The sequence below is a fragment of the Onychomys torridus genome, chromosome 2 (assembly GCF_903995425.1).
Source record: "Onychomys torridus chromosome 2, mOncTor1.1, whole genome shotgun sequence".
Classification (NCBI taxonomy): Eukaryota; Metazoa; Chordata; class Mammalia; order Rodentia; family Cricetidae; genus Onychomys; species Onychomys torridus.
The window spans coordinates 142820794-142840421 of record NC_050444.1 but is presented as its reverse complement, the minus strand read 5'-3'; the positions used below and the strand labels follow the sequence as shown (position 1 = coordinate 142840421).

General features: G+C 44.8%; 1 protein-coding gene across 1 annotated transcript in view; it reads right to left on the bottom strand.

Annotated features, from left to right (window-relative positions):
• Positions 1 to 19628, bottom strand: part of Yars1 (tyrosyl-tRNA synthetase 1) — a 29754-nt gene that overhangs the window by 5404 nt on the left and 4722 nt on the right. Inside the window, exons 2-9 of the mRNA XM_036178928.1 lie at positions 17289 to 17435; positions 16973 to 17148; positions 13725 to 13854; positions 9049 to 9129; positions 6891 to 6983; positions 4490 to 4625; positions 3103 to 3188; positions 168 to 303 (exon numbers count right to left, since the gene is read on the bottom strand). Coding sequence (XP_036034821.1) covers positions 168 to 303; positions 3103 to 3188; positions 4490 to 4625; positions 6891 to 6983; positions 9049 to 9129; positions 13725 to 13854; positions 16973 to 17148; positions 17289 to 17435 — 985 coding nt within the window. The remainder of the gene's footprint in view (positions 1 to 167; positions 304 to 3102; positions 3189 to 4489; positions 4626 to 6890; positions 6984 to 9048; positions 9130 to 13724; positions 13855 to 16972; positions 17149 to 17288; positions 17436 to 19628) is intronic.

Below are 19628 nucleotides of genomic sequence, written 5' to 3'. Positions count from 1 at the left end.
AGCAGGGAGGCTGTTAAAATGCGTGTTTTCAAGAAGCCTGAGCAGCTGTGAACAGACTGCCGCTGTGAACACCACCTGGGGACAAGCTCACTAAGGCAGGTTTAGCAAACATATACTAGAAGGTTCGAAGTGGTCTCAATTCCAGGCTTCTTCCCAGCTGGCCTTACTCTGCTTTGAAGGATCTGGGTAGGCAGCACTGGCCAGCTTCTTCAGGGCTGGGGTATTAAACTTTTCTCGAATGGGGTCCAGCAACTTGTTCAGGGCAACTTCAACAGAATTCTTTAGGTCTCCAGGGTGTACAACCTACACAAGTAAACAAGGCCTGGTGAGAAGAGAGGTGGCATGGGAGACAGAAGTATGTCCCTGAAGTCTGGAGCCTTACAACACTCTTAGGAAACAAGGTAGAACAGAGAAGAGTGGTCTCAAAGCCAGGTGCCTGCCTGTCTCAGACACGTCTCACTATGTAGCCTAGGTTACCCTCAAACCCAGTCTTCCTGCACTCAGCCTGGCATCCAGACTTTTAGACTTTGAATTATGTTGTAGTTTAAGGCTTTTATAGGCTGAATATGCTAATTATTCTTTTTTTGTTTTGTTTGTTTTTTCCAGACCGGGTTTCTCTGTGTAGCCTTGGTTCTCCTGGAACTCACTGCGTAGACCAGGCTGGCCTTGAACTCTCAGAGATCCTCCTGCCTCTGTCTCCTGAGTGCTGGGATTAAAGGCCTGCAGCACAACCACCTGGCACTCATTATTCTAATTCTGCTAGTCTTTCCATTTATACTTTGAGCCATAAACCAGATGTTACCCACAGGAAAATGTTCACACAGGTAACCCTAGGCCTAAAGCCTGAGTTAAACATATAAGGATTAAAGTTCTGGTTAATGGTGTAATTGGACACTTAATCCTTTGAAGTTTTGACGATGATGACTCACTACTTTTTCTTTTCTTTTCTTTTCTTTTTTTTTTTGAGGTACTGGGGGTTGAACCCAGTGTCTTGTACATGCTAGTCAAGCTGTCAAGCTGTCTACCACTGAGCTACATCCTCAGCCCAGTCTTGGTTTACTTAAGCAATAAACAAACAAGCAAGATTTTTAAGCCGTTAATAAATAAAAATGAGGATGAGCCGGGTGAGGTGGTGCATGCCTTTAATCCCAGCACTCGGGAGGCAGAGGCAGGAGGATCTCTGTGAGTTTGAGGCCAGCCTGGGCTACCAAGTGAGTTCCAGGAAAGGCGCAAAGCTACACAGAGAAACTCTGTCGGGGGGGGGGGGGGGAACGACGACGACGACGACGACGACGACGACACCTGCAGGGCAGATCGTGATGCTCCCAAGTCTAAGCATCAATCAGTATGACACACAAGAAAAATCCACATGTGACCTCACATGAAATGCTACAGCCTACACACAGGCTCATTGCTCGGTGTGCCGAGACACACCTTTAATCCCAGCACTCAGGAGGCAGAGGCAGGTGGCCTCTACAGTTCAGAGGCCAAATTGGTCTACTAAGTGAGTCCCAGGACAGTGTTGGGATTAAAGGCAGGCGCTATCACCTGGATGAAATTCAGTAATTTGTTTGTATCCTGGAGTTACCTTTTGTAACTAAAGATAGTCTGGAAGTACTTAGATATTCTGAAGGGACATACTTAGGTATGATTGCTGTAATAAATTAGTGACAACATTTCTGTTTCTGATGCTACTTCTTCATTTCCTTGGGAATAGTTAACTTTGAATGAAAGCTTTAGGCCTGCAGCTATCCAGATGTAAATTAAAATTCAGTTTGTTGGTTGCAGTATCCACAATGTAAGTGCTCCACGGCCACATGTCATCAGTGAGTGGCTTCTGTCTCAGGCAGTGAAAATCAAAAATACATAGACACACCAGACTTGAAATTCCACCATAGCAAGTACCGTGGAAATATGTGGCCACAGAATTTTCCAGAAGCATTCCTTCTAATTCTGCTCAGCATTCCCACAAAGAACTGCTTTCAGGAATGTGGGTTCTGTGGCCTGCCTCAGACAACAGAGAAGGGTTTCAGAGTAATGTCTGAAACACATCCCCAAATGGGTCACACAAGCTTCCAGACCTCAGAGATCAGAGTTCCCTCCAGCTGCCATGCAGACCTGATTACATCTAACATTGCTTCCAAGTAGTCCCCCAGCTGCTGCCCTCCACTTCTAAGGGAAGGTGATGCAAAGCCAAGCGAGTCAGCCCACTTCACCAACTCCAGAGGCTGGGGGAAAGTTTCTCTTAGTTGGTGCATGTTAGTACCCGATTTTACCCCAGCACTGGGGAAGCAGAAGCAGGTGGATCTCTGTGAGTTCCAGGATAGTCAGGGCTACACAGAAAGACCGTGTCTTAAAAATCCAATATAACCCCTTTTTTCAAAAAACCAAAAACAAAAAAACCACAAAACTCCAAAAAACCCTCAAACCAAACCAAATCCAATATTTGCATGTCAGTCTTTTTTATTTTTAAGTTACACGTCTGTGTGCCTGTACACATGTACACTGCTGTAGCCTTTGGAGGCCGAAGAGGACAGCAGAGTCTCTGGAGCTAGAGTCCCAGGGAGTTGTGAGCTGCCTGATGTAGGTAACTGAATCTGAGTCCTCTGAAAGAGCTTAACCACTTAACTTCCTAACCACTGAGCTGTCTCCAACCCTTCTCTCTCTCACAGTCTTGCACTGACTCTCTGGAGTCACATGAGATCCTAGTCCCTCCCCCGGGGAAGCTCTTCTTATAGCTGACGACAGAATATCTACTTGCTTTCTGGCTAAGCATGCCTACTTCTTTTTTTAAAATTATGTGTATAAATGTGTCTGATGTGGGTATGTGCCTGCAGTGCAGGTGTGGACAAAGGTTCTTTACTGCAATACATCTAGCCCCTTGGAGAATGATGAAAATCAATATTTTAAGTATCTGCCATTTGCCCATCTACTTCATAAACTACTTAAGTCCAAATCTAAGTTAATTAATTAACAATTAATTAATTAATTAATAACAAATGAACAAAACAGCCTTGGAGGGCATCAGGGCAGAGCTGTGTGGCTCGTCCAGGAGGGAGAGGCTGTTCGACTTAGTGCACATTCATTCTCCTCTAGTCTTACCTCAGCGGCGAAGTCCTTCTCCAGCTCCAGGTAAACGGTGTAGGTTTTGTTTCCACCCCACTTCTCGTCTCTCAGGATCACAAACTCTACAGCAGACAACCCACGAGTCAGTAACTGAGGGCACAGTAGTCCTCCACCAAATGCATGGCCATTTGTAGTTTTTGCTATTTATTAATGTGCGTGTGCACACACACACATTATATTTAAAACATTTTACTTTTACCAACTGAATTATCTCACCAACCCTGGCACTTACTTTTTCAGTTTTTGCTGCTGGGATTAAATCTAGGATCTGAGGCATGTTAGACGTGCTCTCTACAATAAGCCTTCCCATTCTTTAATTGGATAAGCAGCCACAACTGTGTATTCAACAAAAACCATGGCTTAGAATTCTTTTGTATCAACTGGGTGGTGTTGGCACATGCCTTTAATCCTAGCATTGGGGAGGCAGAGGCAGGCAGATCTCTGTGAGTTTGAGGCCAGCCTGGTCTACAGAGTGAGTTCCAGGACAGCCAGGGATACACAGAGAAACCCGGTCTCCAAAAACAACAAAACAACAAGAATTCTTTTGTATTCCAGTTCAAAATGTCTGTCTCCACTCTCATTTCTGACACCCCTCTGCAGCCTGACAATCTCTCAGATCTTGCCTGATAACAGACACACAGACACTGCCTGGTAATGGACACACATGTGGTGATATTGTGTTCCCCAAAATATTGTGCATGCTAATAAACTTATCTGGGATCAGAGAACAGAATAACCACAATATTAAACATAGAGGATAGGCAGTGGTAGCACACTCCTTTAATCCTAGCATTCCAGAGGCAGAGATCTACCTGGGTCTCTGTGTGTTCAAGGATACAGCCAAGCATGGTGACTCACACCTTTAATCCCAGAAAGTGATCCTTTAATTCCAGGGAGTGATGGCAGAAAGCAATATAAGGTGTGAAGACCAGAAATTAGAAGCTTTTAGCTGGTTAAACTTTTAGGCTTTTGAGCAGCACAGTTCAGCTGAGAGGCATCCAGTCTGAGGAAACAGGATCACCTGAGGAAGCTGTGGCTTATTCTGCTTCTCTAATCTTCCAGCATTCACTCCAATACCTGGGTCCAGGTTTGTTTGTTTGTTTTTGAGCTGAGGATGGAACCCAGGGCCTTGCGCTTGCTAGGCAAGTGCTCTACCACTGAGCTAAATCCCCAACCCTAGGTTTGTTTTTATTAATAAGACCATTTAAGAGTTGAGCTACACACACAGACAACTGAGGGACAGCTCAGCCTCACAATGCACATCATATATATAAAATCAGGGCAGAGATTCGGGGCAGCCAGTCTCTGCAGGAACTTGGATCTTCCAGCATGGCCCCTGAGAAACAAGCAGGGGGACTCTTACCAGACTTGAGAGGAAAGAGGACATGCTTGATGAAGGACAGAACCCCGTTGTTCTCCACATTGCCTGGCTCACAGAAGGCCTTCTTCAGCTTTTTCTTCACGTCCTCCTTCCGATCAAGGAGGTCGATTTTGGACTCCTAGAAGTCATGAGGGAAGAGACCTCTTGTGGTTGAAAATGAGAACGCACTGAACTAACTAACATACATCATATAATTTAAAAAGTTTATTTTAATGAAGTTAAATCTATCCATTTTTTTCCCATCATGGATTACACACTCTTTTTGTCTTCTTTTGAGCTAAGGTCTCTGTAACTCACTTGCTATGTAGCTAAGGATGTTCTTGAACTGAACTTTCTGCCTTTATCTCCCTAGTGCTAGAATTATAGGTATGTACCACGAGGCCTGTTTTATGTAGTGTTCAAACCTAGAGCTTCATTTATGCTAGGTGAGAATTCTATCAACTAAGCTATATCCCAAGCCCTAACTATTTATTTATCCACTGATTAAAAAAAAATATGTGTATATATGTATGCTTGAGTATATGTACCACATGCATGCAGGAGCCTACAGGGTCAGAAGAGGATGTTGGATGCCCTGGAATTGGGAGTCACAAGTGGTTGTGAGCCACCTAGTGTGGGTGCTGGAAACTGCCCTGGAATTGGGAGTCACAAGTGGTTGTGAGCCACCTAGTGTGGGTAATGGAAACTGAACCTGGGTCATCTTCAAGAACAGTGAGTGTGCACCAGGCGGTGGTGGTACATGCCTTTAATCCCAGCACTTGGGAGGCGAAGGCAGGCAGATCTGTGAGTTTGAGGCCAATCTGGGCTACAGAGTGAAAGGCTCCAAAGCTACACAGAGAAACTTTGTCTGAAAAAAAGAAAAAAAAAAAAAAAGAACATCAAGTGTTGGGGCTGGAGAGATGGCTCAGCAGTTAAGAGCACTGGCTGCTCTTCCAGAGGCCCTGAGTTCAAATCCCAGGAACCACATTGTGGCTCACAGCCATCTATGGTGGGATCTGATGTCCTCTTCTGGCATAAAGACATACATGCAGATAGAGCACTCATACACATAAAATAAATAAATAAATCTTAAACAAACAACAAAACAAAACAGCCAGTGCTCTTAACCACTGAGTCATCTCAGTCCTATAAACATTCCTCACTCCTTTTTTTTTTTTTTTTTTTTTTTTTGAGACAGTGTTTCTGAGTAGCCCTGGCTGTTCTGGCTCCCAAGGGCTGGGATTAAAGGTGTGTGCCACTACTACCAGGCCCATAGACATCTTTTTTTTTTCCCCTCCCAAGACAGGGTTTTTCTGTGTAACTGTTCTAGCTGTCCTGGTACTCCCTCTGTAGACCAAGTTGGCCTCAAACTCAGAGATCTGCTTGTCCCTGCCTCCCAAGTGCTATAATTAAAGGCGTGCGCCACCACACTCGACTATTAAAAGAAAAAATTTTAAATGGAGATTTTAGTTATGTGAGGTGGTACATCACTCATTAACAGTTTGAAGCTAGGGCTGGTGAGACAGCTTGGCAGGTAAAGGGGTCTGCCACCAAGGTTGACTTGTACTTTCCATCCTGCCTCAGCCTCCAGAGTGCTACCATTACAAGTAGATGGCAGAACTTTATTACAGCCCTATGAAGGAAGACATGTACCTGATCACTCTGGTCATCAGCAGATCCTGTCAGGACCGCTCTGGCTGGTATTTACTGGATGACATACTGTGCCTCACAACACAGACATTCAGACTCTAGTTAGCTAGGGGACTGCTCTTTGGAGTCTTCAATCTATCTTTTGCTGACGTTTTCTAGATTCAAGAAATGGTTATGGGGGGCTAGCAAGATGGCTCAGTGGGTGAAAGTGCTTGTTTTCCAAGCCCGATGACTTGAGTTTAATCCCTGGTCCCCACATGGTAGAAGGAAGGAACCAACTTCCCCAAGTAGTCCTCTGGACCCCCCCCCCCCCACACACACACACAAGCAAATCAATGTAAACAAATGAAGGTGGTTATGGCCTGGCGATGTAGCTGTGGAATGCTGCTTGTACAACATGAGATAGGCCCCAACACTAAATAAAATCCAAAGAGTGGTGGTGGCGCACACCTTTAACCCCAGCACTTGGGAGGTAGAAGCAGGTGGATCTCTGTGAGTTCCAGGACAGCCTGGTCTACAGAGCGGGTTCCAGGTCTGTGAGGGCTACACAGAGAAACCATGTCTTGAACCCCATGTCATCCCCCCCACCCAAAAAAACAAAACAAAACAAAACAAAACAAAACAAAACAAAACAAAAACACAAAGAGGAAGGAGAAGCATAATCTTTGGGCTAGTGATGTGTCTCATTGGGTAAAGGCACATGAACATTCCCCCCTCCAAATAGATAAATGTAAAGAAGTGGTTAGTAATTTACCTCTTCTGACGAGCTCATTTTGCTCCCAGTCAATCCTGGGACCATGGGATTCATCAGATGGACCCGTTTTGAGTAGCCAAGTGCAGGGAGGTACTGGAATGAAAACACAGCAATAGTAGATATAAATATAAATTCCTCCTCATCGGGTCTGACCAGTGCCTTCAGGGCACTATGTACTACAGTCTTCCTTGTCTTTTTAATGAACATATATAGCTTTTTTTTTTTGAGACAGGGTTTCTCTGTGTAGCTTTGGTGCCTGTCCTGGATCTCGCTCAGTAGACTAAGCTGGCCTTGAACTCACAGAGATCCTCCTGGCACTGCCTCCCGAGTGCTGGGATTAAAGGCATGTGCCACCACCGCCCGGCAGAACATATATAGTTTTCAACAGTCATCATTATGTTAGCATGTAATATATATATTACATGCATGGGTGTTTTGCCTGCAGGTATGACTGTGCATCCCATGCATGCCTGGTGCAGAAGAGGGCACTAGATCACCCAAAAGTGCAGTTCCAGATGGTTGTGAGGCACCATGTGGCTGCTGAGAGTGCACTACCCACTGCACATTCTTCCCCTGAAGCATTTTCTGTAACCAGGTGCTAAGAAAAAGACTCAGCAGACAAGAAAGCAACAGTGACTGGGGTTCAGGCTGTGTGATATGTGGTCTTCAGTGTTAGCTAGACTTTAGGACGGACCGAGATCTACACATAAGACAGAAACTGGGTTGGAATGTAGTACATAGACATGCATGCAGACAAAACACCCATTCACATAAAATTAAAAAATTAAGCAGGATACAAAGAAAATTATAGAACCCAGGCTTGGCAGTACACACTTGTAATCCCAGCACTTGGGAGGGAAGAAGCAGGAGGATCAGAGTTCAAAGTCATCCTTGGCTACATGACAAACTGAAGGCCAGCCTTTCCTAGAACTCACTCTGTAGCCCAGGCTGGCCTCAAATTCACAGAGACCTGCCTGCCTCTGCCTCCCGATGCTGGGATTAAAGGCGTGAGCCACCACTGCCTGGTCCCACTACATTTTTTACAGTTTCTCACGGACTCTGAAGCTTGTTTGACTTGGCTGGCTGGCTAGTGAGCCTCAGAATCCACAGGCCTTTGCCTTTCCTAGACTGTGACTATAGACACATGTCACAACAGCAGGCATTTAAGTGACTCAAACTCAGGTCCTCCTGTTTGCAAAGCAAGCCCTTTACCCACTAAGCCATCTCTTCTTCACAACATTTTTATCTAGTTCTTTGCCACTGGATATGTTTATTTCTAAATATTTGCTTTAAATTAATAATGTGGTAAGTACTCTCACACACAACTCAAGATTTGTTTGTTTGTTCTTATTTCCTGAGGTCAGCTTTCCAGGAGCAGAATTTATTAGGTCAAAGGATAGGAATGTTTTAGAGTTGTCAAAGTATTCCCGGAATTTATATTTCTGCTTGAGTTGTTTTCTTTACACCTTGCCAATATCAGGTTTTGAGAAGCTTTGAAAAATCACCAACTAGAGTCCAGCAAGATGGCTCAGTGGTTAAAAGCACTGGGTGCTTTTCTGTAAGACCTGGGTCCAGTTCCCAGCACCTACATGGTGGCTCACAACCACCTGTGACTCTAGGCCTACACCCTCTTCTGGCTTCTGCTGCAGAGACATGTATGCAGGCAAAATACCCATAAACATTAAGAAAACAACAACAACAACAAGGTCCCCCCCCCCAAAAAAAAAAACCCAAACTAAAACCACAACCACTTCTTCAATGTATTCAAGCTCTTCCCAAGAAAAGAACTGTGTTTGTGCCAATTTCCCCCTGAACCTTGGTAAACCTCATCTCTGAGATCCGTGGTTTCTCTAAAACTCAGGGCAGCGCAAACCAAATGCTCTAGGACAGAATGACACTCCTGACTGGTAGCAACAGGAAGGAAAAAAGCCAGCAAGTCCTGGGGCAGCTCTCTGGGAGTAGGCACCAAGACAGTGTGGGCTGTTGAGGCAGACAGACCTAGCTCATTCACACCAGTGCTGTCCTGGACACTGCTTTCTGGTCCACGGAACAAGGACACCCATCAGCTAGTGTATGTCTGACTGGTGTGACTGCACCTCATAACTGAGTCAGCTTCAGCTGTGTATCTAAGGTATGGGAGAGAGAAGTGGCTACTCACCTTCTCTGCAAAGGTGAAAATCTTCCTCTGGTCAATACCACCAAACTGGGCATCTACTTTTAAGTACTCTTCATCCAAAGCCTGTGGAAAGAAACATGAACATAAATACCCGATGTATTTGTCCCCTATGGGTCCAACACAGAAAAGTTCCAATCACATGATTTTCTTTACAGGGTAGAGCCAGGAGGGAATAAATAACACAGAGCCTCCCTGGTGGTTCAGAAACAGCTGCAAATGGTGCAGGATCTGCTCTCCGGATGCTCAGTCTATATCTAAAGCAGTGGGGAGGGAGTGATGCCAAAGGTCCCCACTGAATAAGGCAGCCTATGTCACATCAAAGACCTGGCATAAAGCAGTGACTCCTGCCGCCTGCCATGACATCTACTTGGGAGGTAGAAGCAAGAGGTTATCTTGAGGTCATGAGTTCAAGACCAGCCTGAACAATATAGTAAGATGCTGTTTGGGGGGAAAAAAGGGTGTGTGAGTCAGTGGTAAGAACAACCTACTGCTTAACTTGTCTATGGTCCTGGATTCAGGACCTAGCTCCAAACCTCCAACCAAACAAAAGGCTTATGATGACATAGATAAGAGGTAAAACAGGTTAGAGGCCCAATGCTCTCTCACTGCTTGTAGGAGCTGACTCTCTCCTTTCACCCCGTGGGTCTTAGGAGGGGCTCCAAGTCAGGATATCAGGCTGGCTAGCAAGTGCCTTAACTTTCTGGCCAATCTCACTGGCCCAGTGTTCAGATCCTTTCTATGGCTTTGCTTTTGAGTAAAGTTTCCTTGATACTCTCTAGGCATGAGGAGGGTAATCCTAAACTATGTATAGTGGCTCATGACTATAACCCTAGCAACTAAGAGGCGGAGACAGAAATTGCTATGAGTTTTAGATCAATTTATGCTATAAAGTGAACTGTAGGTCAATTGTTCCACTCTTTCCCAATACCAACAACAACAACAACAAACAAACAAACAAAAACAAGAAAACAACAACAACAACAAAAAACCCAAAACACTAAACCTCAAAAAGAGCAAACAAGGACTACCAACTGTACACTGACTATCTATTACTCATTAATTGTCAGGCCTGGTGCCAGTCTTGTGGATTCAGGGATGAATCAGACCCACATCTTCCCTGCAAGCAGCTCAATGACATACTTGGGGAGAGACACAGATTATTTCAGCACAGTGTGTATTGTATGTACAGGCTAACTACACGTTCATGTTGGTACCAGGGCCAATACCAAGGAAGAAGCGATTCCTGTGGCCTAGTCATCTGGCTGTGGGGAAGTCTTCCTAGAATGAGTCTGTGGGTTGGACTTGGTTTAAGAATATCTAGAGGCTGGGTGGTGGTGGTGCACGCCTGTAATCCCAGCACTCGGGAGGCAGAGGCAGAGGCAGGCGGATCTCTGTGAGTTCAAGGCCAGAGCTAGTCCAGAACAGGCTCCAAAGCTACAGAGAAACCCTGTCTCAAAAAACCAAAAAAAGAATATCTAGAGCTGGGCATGGTGGCGCAGACCTTTAATCCCAGCACTTGGGAGGCAGAGGCAGGTGGATCTCTGTGAGTTTGAGGCCAGCCTGGTCTACTGATCGAGTGCCAGTGCTGTTACACAGAGAAACCTTGTCTCGAAAAACACAAAACAAAATACACCAAAAACTAGAGGGGTGGTTCTCAACCTTTGGGTCGAAACCCCTGGGGTTGTCCACTAACCCCTTCACAGGGGTTGCCTGAGACCATTGGATTTTACATTATGAATCATAACAGTAGTACAATTACAGTTATGAAGTAGTAATGAAAGTAGTGTTATGGTTGGGAGCCACCACAACACAAGGAACTAACTGTACTAAAGGATCTCAGCATTAGGAACATTGAGAACCACTGAAATAGAAGCTTTCTACTACAAAGAGGAAAACAGTGTGAGAAGTGTTTAGGAAAATAGTGAATGATTCAGTCTTTGAAAGCAAACTTCAAGAGATGTAGGGCACGGTGAGTGCAGAGGTTAGACAAGGAGGTGAGGGCAAGGTATGGTGGCTTGTTACTTAATTTCAGTACTGGAGAGGCAGGGCAGATCCATCCAGGTCTACATAGGAGTTCCAGACCAGCCAAGGGTACAAAGAGAGAACCTGTCTCAAGAATAGGAATAATAGTAAAAAGAAAAGTAGGTAAGACCATGAGTGTCACACTAGGGTACCTTGGTCATGTCCTGCCAGTGAACAGTTTTAAAGTGAAATGTGACCAGCACTGGACACCAGTTGCAGACAGGGCATGGACCAGAGTCCTACACTGGCTGGAGACAGATAGCATCACTAGCAGGCTGTTGTACGACTCTGAAAAACACCCATGATTCAAAGCTGTGGAGATGTGGAGCAAGAACAAGTTTAAGAGCTGATATGTGTATGTAAGCATGTGTGCATACATGAATGCGGGGGCCAGAGATGGGTGCCGGGTGTCTTCCTCCACTGCTCCCCACCTGAGGCTGCAGCTTTCACTGAACTTGGAGCTCACTAACTTGGCTAGTCTTGCTAGTTAGTAACAGATTGGCCTAATTAGAAGCCAAGGACAAAAGAAGTTCACTCCTGCTTGATCATGTCTTGTCCTATTTTCTGAAATTTGACATTCCATACCCTCATACCCCGACCTCCACCCTGATAAGATAAAATGTTCTGCTAAGTTCCTACATAAGCAAAACCCTTGGAAACACCCTAGCCTTGTAGTTTTGGACCTATAAAACCCCTATTCTCTCAAACACAGCTTTAGGGAGACAGTCCTGTGTGACATAAAATAAAGCTTGCTTAATTTGACCAAATGTTTTGCGTTGGCGATCTTCACTCTCATCCAGTGGGATCAACAGTTAGCTTGTCTGAGGATCCCCTGTCTCTGCTTCCCAAGTGCTGGGATTACAGGCAGGTTCCCACACCTGCCTGATTGTTTTCCCCCCTTCTTTTTTGAGACAGGGTCTCTCTGTGTAGCTCTGGCTATCCTGGAACTTGCTCTACTATAGACCAGACTGGCCTCGAACTCACCACTACCTGCCCCCCACCCTTTTTTAAATGTGGGTGCTGGGGTCTGAAGCAGCAAGCACCTTATCCACTGAATCATCTCCACAGCCCTGAGTTTAAGAGTTTTAAAAAGCAAAATTGGTAAAATTTAGTTCACGATTAGTTGGGATAAGGAGAGAGGAAGAAAGAGAGAACATAGAGGAAGGTTGAGTAAGGAACTACCTAGAACAGCACTAGCTAACAGAACTTTCTGTAATGGCAAGTACATCTGTATCTGTGCTGTCTGAACTAGTAGCTACTAGTAATAACCACATATGGTTACCATGTACTAGAAATCTAAACCATTTGATTGAAGAAGTAAAAAAAGGTGGTGCACACCTATAATCTTAGCACTCTGAAGTCAGAGCTAGGAAACTTCCTGCAAATTTTTAGCCAGGCAGAAGTACATAGTGTGACAAAAACCAAGGCTGGAGAGATGGCTCAGAGGTTAAGAGTACTGGCTGCTCTTCCAGAGGACATGAGTTCAATTCCCAGCAACCACATGGTGGCTCACAACCATCTGTAATGAGATCTGGTGCCCTCTTCTGGTGTATATGAAGACAGGTCACTTACACACATAAAATTTAAAAAAAAAAAAAAAAAAAAAGAGAGCCAAAACCAACACTTCTCAGCAATTAGGAGAGTAGATGGAGCTTAAATTAAAACAAACGCCCCCCCCCCCAAACTGGGTGGGGATAACTTCCTCATGTAGCCCAGACAGGCCCCATCATTGAACTCACGATCCTCCCGCCTTTACCTTTTCAGTGCTCAGATCATGTGGTACTGGGGATCAAACTCATAGTCTTATGCACTCTAGGCAAGCACTCAATCAACTGAGCTTCATACTTTAAAACAGTGCAGCCAGGCGGTGGTGGCGCTCGCCTTTAACCCCAGCACCCGGGAGGCAGAGGCAGGAGGATCTCTCTGAGATTCCAGGACAGCCAAAGCTACAGAGAGAAACTCTGTCTCAAAACACACACACACACACACACACACACCCCCACACACACACACACACCCCCACACACACCCCAACCAAAGAACAAAACCACAGAAAAGCTACAGAGAAAAACTCTGTCTCAAAACACACACACACACACACACACACACACACACACACACACACACACACACACACCAACCAACCAAAGAACAAAACCAGAAAGGAAATAGGGACTTACAATAAAGAAGTATCCAGGATGGAGAAGAGCCAGGAAAGAAGGTACAGTGCAACCTGAGGAGTGAGTGCCCCGAGAGGCTTGTGTCCACTCCTTAGAAACAGTGCAGAGGGCTGGAGCCATGGCTCAGTGGTTAAGAGCACTGGCTGCTCTTCCAGAGGACCTGAGTTCCAGCACATACACACAATGGCAGCTCACAACTGTCTCTAACTCCAGTTCTAGGGGATCTGACACCCTCACACAGATATACACGTAGGCAAAACAGCAATACACATCAAAAAAAAAAAAAAAAAAAAAAAATCCTGGGGTTGGGGATTTAGCTCAGTGGTAGAGTGCTTGCCTAGCAAGTGCAAGGCCCTGGGTTGGGTCCTCAGCTCTGGGGAAAAAAAAAAAAAAATCCTCCCGAAGGGAAGCAAGAAAGAGTGCAGAAAGGTAACAGGTGCCCGCCCTCTTGTGTACCTGCAGTCCAGGGTACAGCAGGCCGCTCAGTAAAGGGTGCTCCACCTGCTTCACAACCTCAGCTCCGGCTTTCTTGGCATCATGTTGTGTGACCATGGAGGACAGTCGGTACACATCCAGCGTGTACTCTCTGAAGGAGAAAGGCAGAAGAGATTGAGATAAGGCTGGGCCCAGGCCTGTGTCCCAGGACAGGCCTGATATTAGGACATTTTAAAGACACCACTGCCTTGGCTTCTATAGCATGAGAGCCATTCATGCATCCAAACAGCTACCTTATTAAGAGAGTTTCTATTCATTTCACTTATCAACCACAGATTACCCTGTCCTCCCTCCTCCCACTCCCAGCCTGTTACTTTAAATTTCTAGTTTTTCTTTTGGTTCTGGAAAATGTTCTGCTACTATCTCGTGCCATACTGTATCGTTGTTCTCCCTTTCTCTTCTGGAATCCCTTAATCAATAAATACTACAATTTCCAGTCTTTCTTCTCTACTTTAAAAAAAAAGTTTTAAAGCTGGGCAGTGCGGTGCACACCTTTAATCCCAGCACTTGGAAGGCAGAGCCAAGTGAATCTCTGAGTTTGAGGCCAGCCTGGTCTACAAAGTAAGTTCCAGGACAGGCTCCAAAAGCTACACAGAGAAACCCTGTCTCGAAAAACCAAAAAGAAAAAAAAAGTTTTAAGTATATGGTATAAGTAAGGTCTGAAGAAGTGTCTCAGTGGTTAGGAGCACTTGTTCTGGCAAAGGACCTGGGTTTGGTTCCCAGCACCCACACGGTAGCTCACAACCATGCGTAAGTCTGGTTCCAGGGGCACCAACGTCCTCTTCTGACGTCTGTGGGCACAGGCATACAAGGGGTATGAATATATGCATATAGACAAAACACTCATAGACATAAAATAAATAAATCAACACGAAGAACAGCACCTATCATGCAATTTAAGAAACCCTCTGCAGTTCCCAGTGCCCTGTCCTAATTCTACCACTTCTGCCCCCTTTCGAGGAACCTGAGCTCGAGCCCGTTGCTGCTTCTCAGCTTTGCATTTGTGCCTGGAAGCAGTGTCCTGTAAACATGTGTCTACACTGGTACACACAGGCACATTTCCCTCCATGTGGCCTGGATTCCCAGGATCAGAGGGGATTTGCATCTCAAATTGCAGTGAATAATGCCACATCATTTCCCAAAGTGACTTTTGTCAATTGAAAAAATTATTTTTATTTTATGTGCATTGGTGTATTGCCTACATGTATGTCTGCGTGAAGGTGTCAGATCCCCTGGAACTGGAGTTACAGACAGTTATGAGCTGTCATGCGGGTGCTGGGAATTGAACCCAGGTCTTCAGAAGAGTAGCCAGTGCTTTTAACTGCTGAGCCATCTCTTCAGCCAGGGTTTTGTAAATTTATTATCTATTTTGCCACTTAAATTTTTTCCCACTTATTGACTACACTGTGATTTTTCACTGTGATCTTTCACTATGATTTTAATCTCCATTTCTCTGAATAACAACCAGGAGCCAGTATTTTTTTCATATGATTACTAGTTACTTGAGAATCCTAAGAAAAACTCAATTGAATCTTTTTTTTTTTTTTTTAAACTGGATTAGGTTAATTAAAATAATTGACTGTAAGTTTTATTTATTTATTTTTTGAGGCAGGATTTTTCACTAGGTATCCCTGGTTGGCCTAGAACTAAGTAGATCAGACTAATCTTGAACTCGGGGAGATTTGCTTATGTCTGCTTCCTGAGTGTGGGATTAAAGGCATATACCACTATTCCTCCCTGATCCTATAATTTTTTTTTTTCAAGACAGGGTTTCTCTGTGGAGTTTTAGAGCTGTCCTGGATCTCGCTCTATAGACCATAGAGATCCGCCTGGCTCTGCCTCCTGAACGCTGGGATTAAAGGCATGTGCCACCACCGTCTGGTGGTTATATAATTTTTGAAATACTGGATATTAATCTTTGGCCAATAAGGATTTTGGTCATTTGTGGCTTGCATTTGTGTGTGTGTTTGAAACCAAGAATTTATGTGTACAAAGTATTCACTTTACCACAGAATTATACTCCAGCCCGTGGCTTGCTATTTTTCATTTGACTTTTGATGTAGTGTAAGAGGCCTTAATTTAATGTGGGGGGCTGCTGGGAATTCCACACAGGACATCATGAACAGCAAGTATACACTCCACCACCATTCTTTGAATCTTAGAGTTTTGATTATTTATTTCATAGTTTATACCTTTCATTTTATTTATTTATTTATTTTTGAGGCTGGGTCTCACTAAGTAGCTCTGACTGACTTGGAACTTGTTCTGTAGACCAGACTGGTCTTGAATTCACAGAGCTCTCCCTGTGTCTGCCACCCGAGCACTGAGATTACAGGTGTGCACCAACACCAGCCTTAGAAAGCCTCCACTTCTCAGTCTTTTCCTGTGGTTTGTGTTTGGCGTACTCTGTCTCACTGCACCTACTCTGAGATTCTAACTCTCCCAGGGTCAAGCAGTTATCTGTGCTCCACTTCTAAGACAACATTCTACACATCCTAAGAGCGTATGCTTTAACATCTTTCAAATTGACTCTCACAAGCAATGGTGTCCATGACTTAGAAGTTATTTTAAGGTATAGACACCCCTTGGTATCTCAGGATGCCTCACCTCTAACAAGAGCCACAAATGCAAAAATCTGTCCCTGACATAAGATGGTATTGCATCTCCATGCAACATCACAATACAAACTGTTGGAAGAAGCTGGGCGGTAGTGGCATACGCCTTTAATCAGGAATCAGAAGCAGGTGATTTTGAGTTTGAGGCCAGCCTGGTCTATGGAGTGAGTTCTAGAAAAGGATCCAAACTACACAGAGAAACCTTGTCACAAACAAATAAACAAACAAACAAACAAACAGAACTGTTGGAAGAAGGATGACAACCTCCTCTCACACTTCTTTCATCATTGTTTGCTGAGGCTGAAAGAGGAAGGAGGCTGGATGTTTCTCATCCCTTCCCACAGGCTATGGGCTCCAAGGCTGAGGCTTGGTTAGAGTTAGGTTTACATTTATGTCTGTAGCAAACAGGGTAGAACCTAGGCGTTTCCAAGCCGGTACATTTTTGATGGGTGAATTAAACCAACAAAGGGTATAAACTGTTTAATGGTTCTTAACAGGTAGTATCAAGTAGCTTCCAACCCAAATGTAAAGAGTGCCTGGACTCCTGTAATTAGTGAGGAATGCCAGGTCTACAAGGAGCCATCGAGTGCTTACTTGCTGAGCTGGTAGTCAGTGCCTTTGATAAACCTGAGCTTCTCCAAGGGTACTCCAATACTCTCCAGCATTGCCTTGATCACATTCTCATAGAAACTGGTTCGAAGTTCTAGAAGTTCCCAGGGAGCTTTCATGTTGTCCAGGTAAGCATGAAGATCCGCAAACAGAATCGTTACCTTGACAGAAACATTAAGAGGTCACCAAAATGTAAATCTGCCACAGCACCTTCCATCCACGTCTCGTCCCCAGCCTTGTTAAGTATCTCTTTTGGTCATTTACCAATGACAACTGCTTGGTTCATAGCATGGGATCTTACCTCACATCCTGCCTTCAAGAAGTCAGCAATCTTGGACATGGGCACAAAGTAAGCCACATGTGGCTTCCCCGTGGTGGCTGTGCCCCAGTAAATTTTAAGTTCCCGCTCCTTCAGTATCTCCTTCAGCTTCTCTTCTCCCAGAACCTCCTGTTGTGGAAGCAGAAGAGTTGATTTAATGCTGATTCCCACCTTGCTCATCCTTTATCCGGCAAACAAAGCTGTGTGTCACTGGTCTGGGGTTCAGGCTGAGAGCCTGCAGGCAAATGTCACTGGAGTCCAAACATGTTCTCAGCGCTGAGAGCCAATCCAAGCCATTCCTGTGGCTGCTAGTGCCTCTTCCAGGAAATGATGTTGATGCTAGTGTATGAAGGCAGAAATCTATCCATCCTTCCCCTCTTGATCCCTCAGCTACCTCTTACCCTCCTTCCTTCTGTAATCACCTCAACAAAATTTCGTTTTTCTTTTTAAATTTCATGTATATAGGTGTTTTGCCTGCATGTATGTCTGTGCACCATGCGTGTGCAGTGGCCCAGAAGGCCTGAAGGGTGTCAGGTCCCCTGGGACTGGAATTACAGATGGTTGTGAGCCTCCATGTAGGAGCTAGGAATCAGGCTGGCTGTGGTGACACGCCTTTAATCCTTGGGAGGCAGAGACAAGCAGATCTCTGTGAGTTTGAGGTCAGCCTGGTCTACAGAGTGAGTTCTAGTATAGCCAGAGCTACCCAGAGAAACCCTGTTTTGAAAAGCAAAACAAAGTAAGAAAAGGAGCCAGGAACCAAAGCCAAACCCAGGTTCTCAGGAAGAGCAGCCAGTGTTTTTAACTGCTGAATTATTCATCAGACCCTGGAGCCACCTTTTTAATTTAGCCATCTCTTCTGGTCTCATTTGCTTAAGTATCATTTCAGTGAGCCCCATCCTCCTGCCTCTGCCTCCTGTGTGCCACACCCCCCCTGCACTCCACACTCCTTTGAGGTTCACAGACGACCTGAGTCAGCTAACTGCAATGGACACTGTTTAGTCCTCCTCTTCCCAGAAACACGTTCTTCCTTTGGCTTCCTTGTTCTCCAGTTTCCCATCTCTTTCGGCTCACTCAGACGTCTTTGATACTGCTCTTTCAATCATTAGATAGCAGCAATTCTCTGATCCTACATTCTTTTTTGTTTTGAGTCAGGGTCTCATGTAACCTAGGCTAGCCTCAAACTTCTGATCCTCCTGCCTCTACCTCCTGAGTGCAGAGATTCCAGGTGTGTGCTGCCATGCCATATCTAGTCAGGCGTCAAACCTAGGCCTTTGTGTATGCTACGGTGAGTGAAACTGTTTGTGTAACCTGGAAACTATGTTGAAAACATGTCATATTGTTTTGAACTGAGAATTTTTTTTTTGAGATTTATTTATTTATTATGTAGATCGTGTTCTGCCTGCCAGCTAGAAGAGGGTGCCAGATCTCATTATAGATGGTTGTGAGCCAGCGTGTGGTTGCTGGGAATTGAACTCAGGTTCTCTGGAAGAGCTCTTAACCTCTGAGCCACCTCTCCAGCCTGAGAATTTGTTTTGACAAAATGAGTATAACATGTTTTGACTTAAAGGATGTTGCTGTAAAAGGAGAAAAATATTTACAAACAACGTGAACAAAGTTTTGACTTAACAGATAAAGCCATGAGCTAACACACTCAAGAGTTTAAGAACTGAAAATAGGGGCTGGAGAGATGGCTCAGCGGTTCTAAGTACTGGCTGTTCTTCCAGAGGTCCTAGGTTCTGTTCCCACATAGAGGCTCACAACCGTCTGTAACTGTGGTCCCATGACAGCCAATGTCCTCTTCTGGTGTCCAGACGTACATGTAGACAAAACACTCACCCATATACATCCATCCATAAATAAATAAATCTTAACAACAACAAAAACAAAAACCCTGAAACCAGACAGTGGACCCCCAGATTATACCACCATGCTCCCAAGACACCTATGCTGATCATCATAGACAAGGTAGCTTTGAAACTAACCACTGTGACTCTGTTTCCAGGGACCATTGAGTTTCTGGTATTATTGATGACTTCACACCTGCCTGATGGCTGACGCTCTAAAGGACCTTCTGGAACTTTCAACAGTCCATCCTCCCAGCTTGCCACAGCCGAAGGACTCAGAACAAGCTTGCTCCTAAAGTACCCTCGCAGGAGCCCAGTAGAAGCCTCAGCATTTCCTGTCCTACTGTCCTTGATGGTGACAGGTCTGTGTGCATGAAACTTCTGTAATCTTTGTAAACAGAATGGCATTGTAAGGAAATGTTTATGTGAATACACCAAGCATATCTGAAAGGCAAATCTCTTGTGGACATCCCAATTG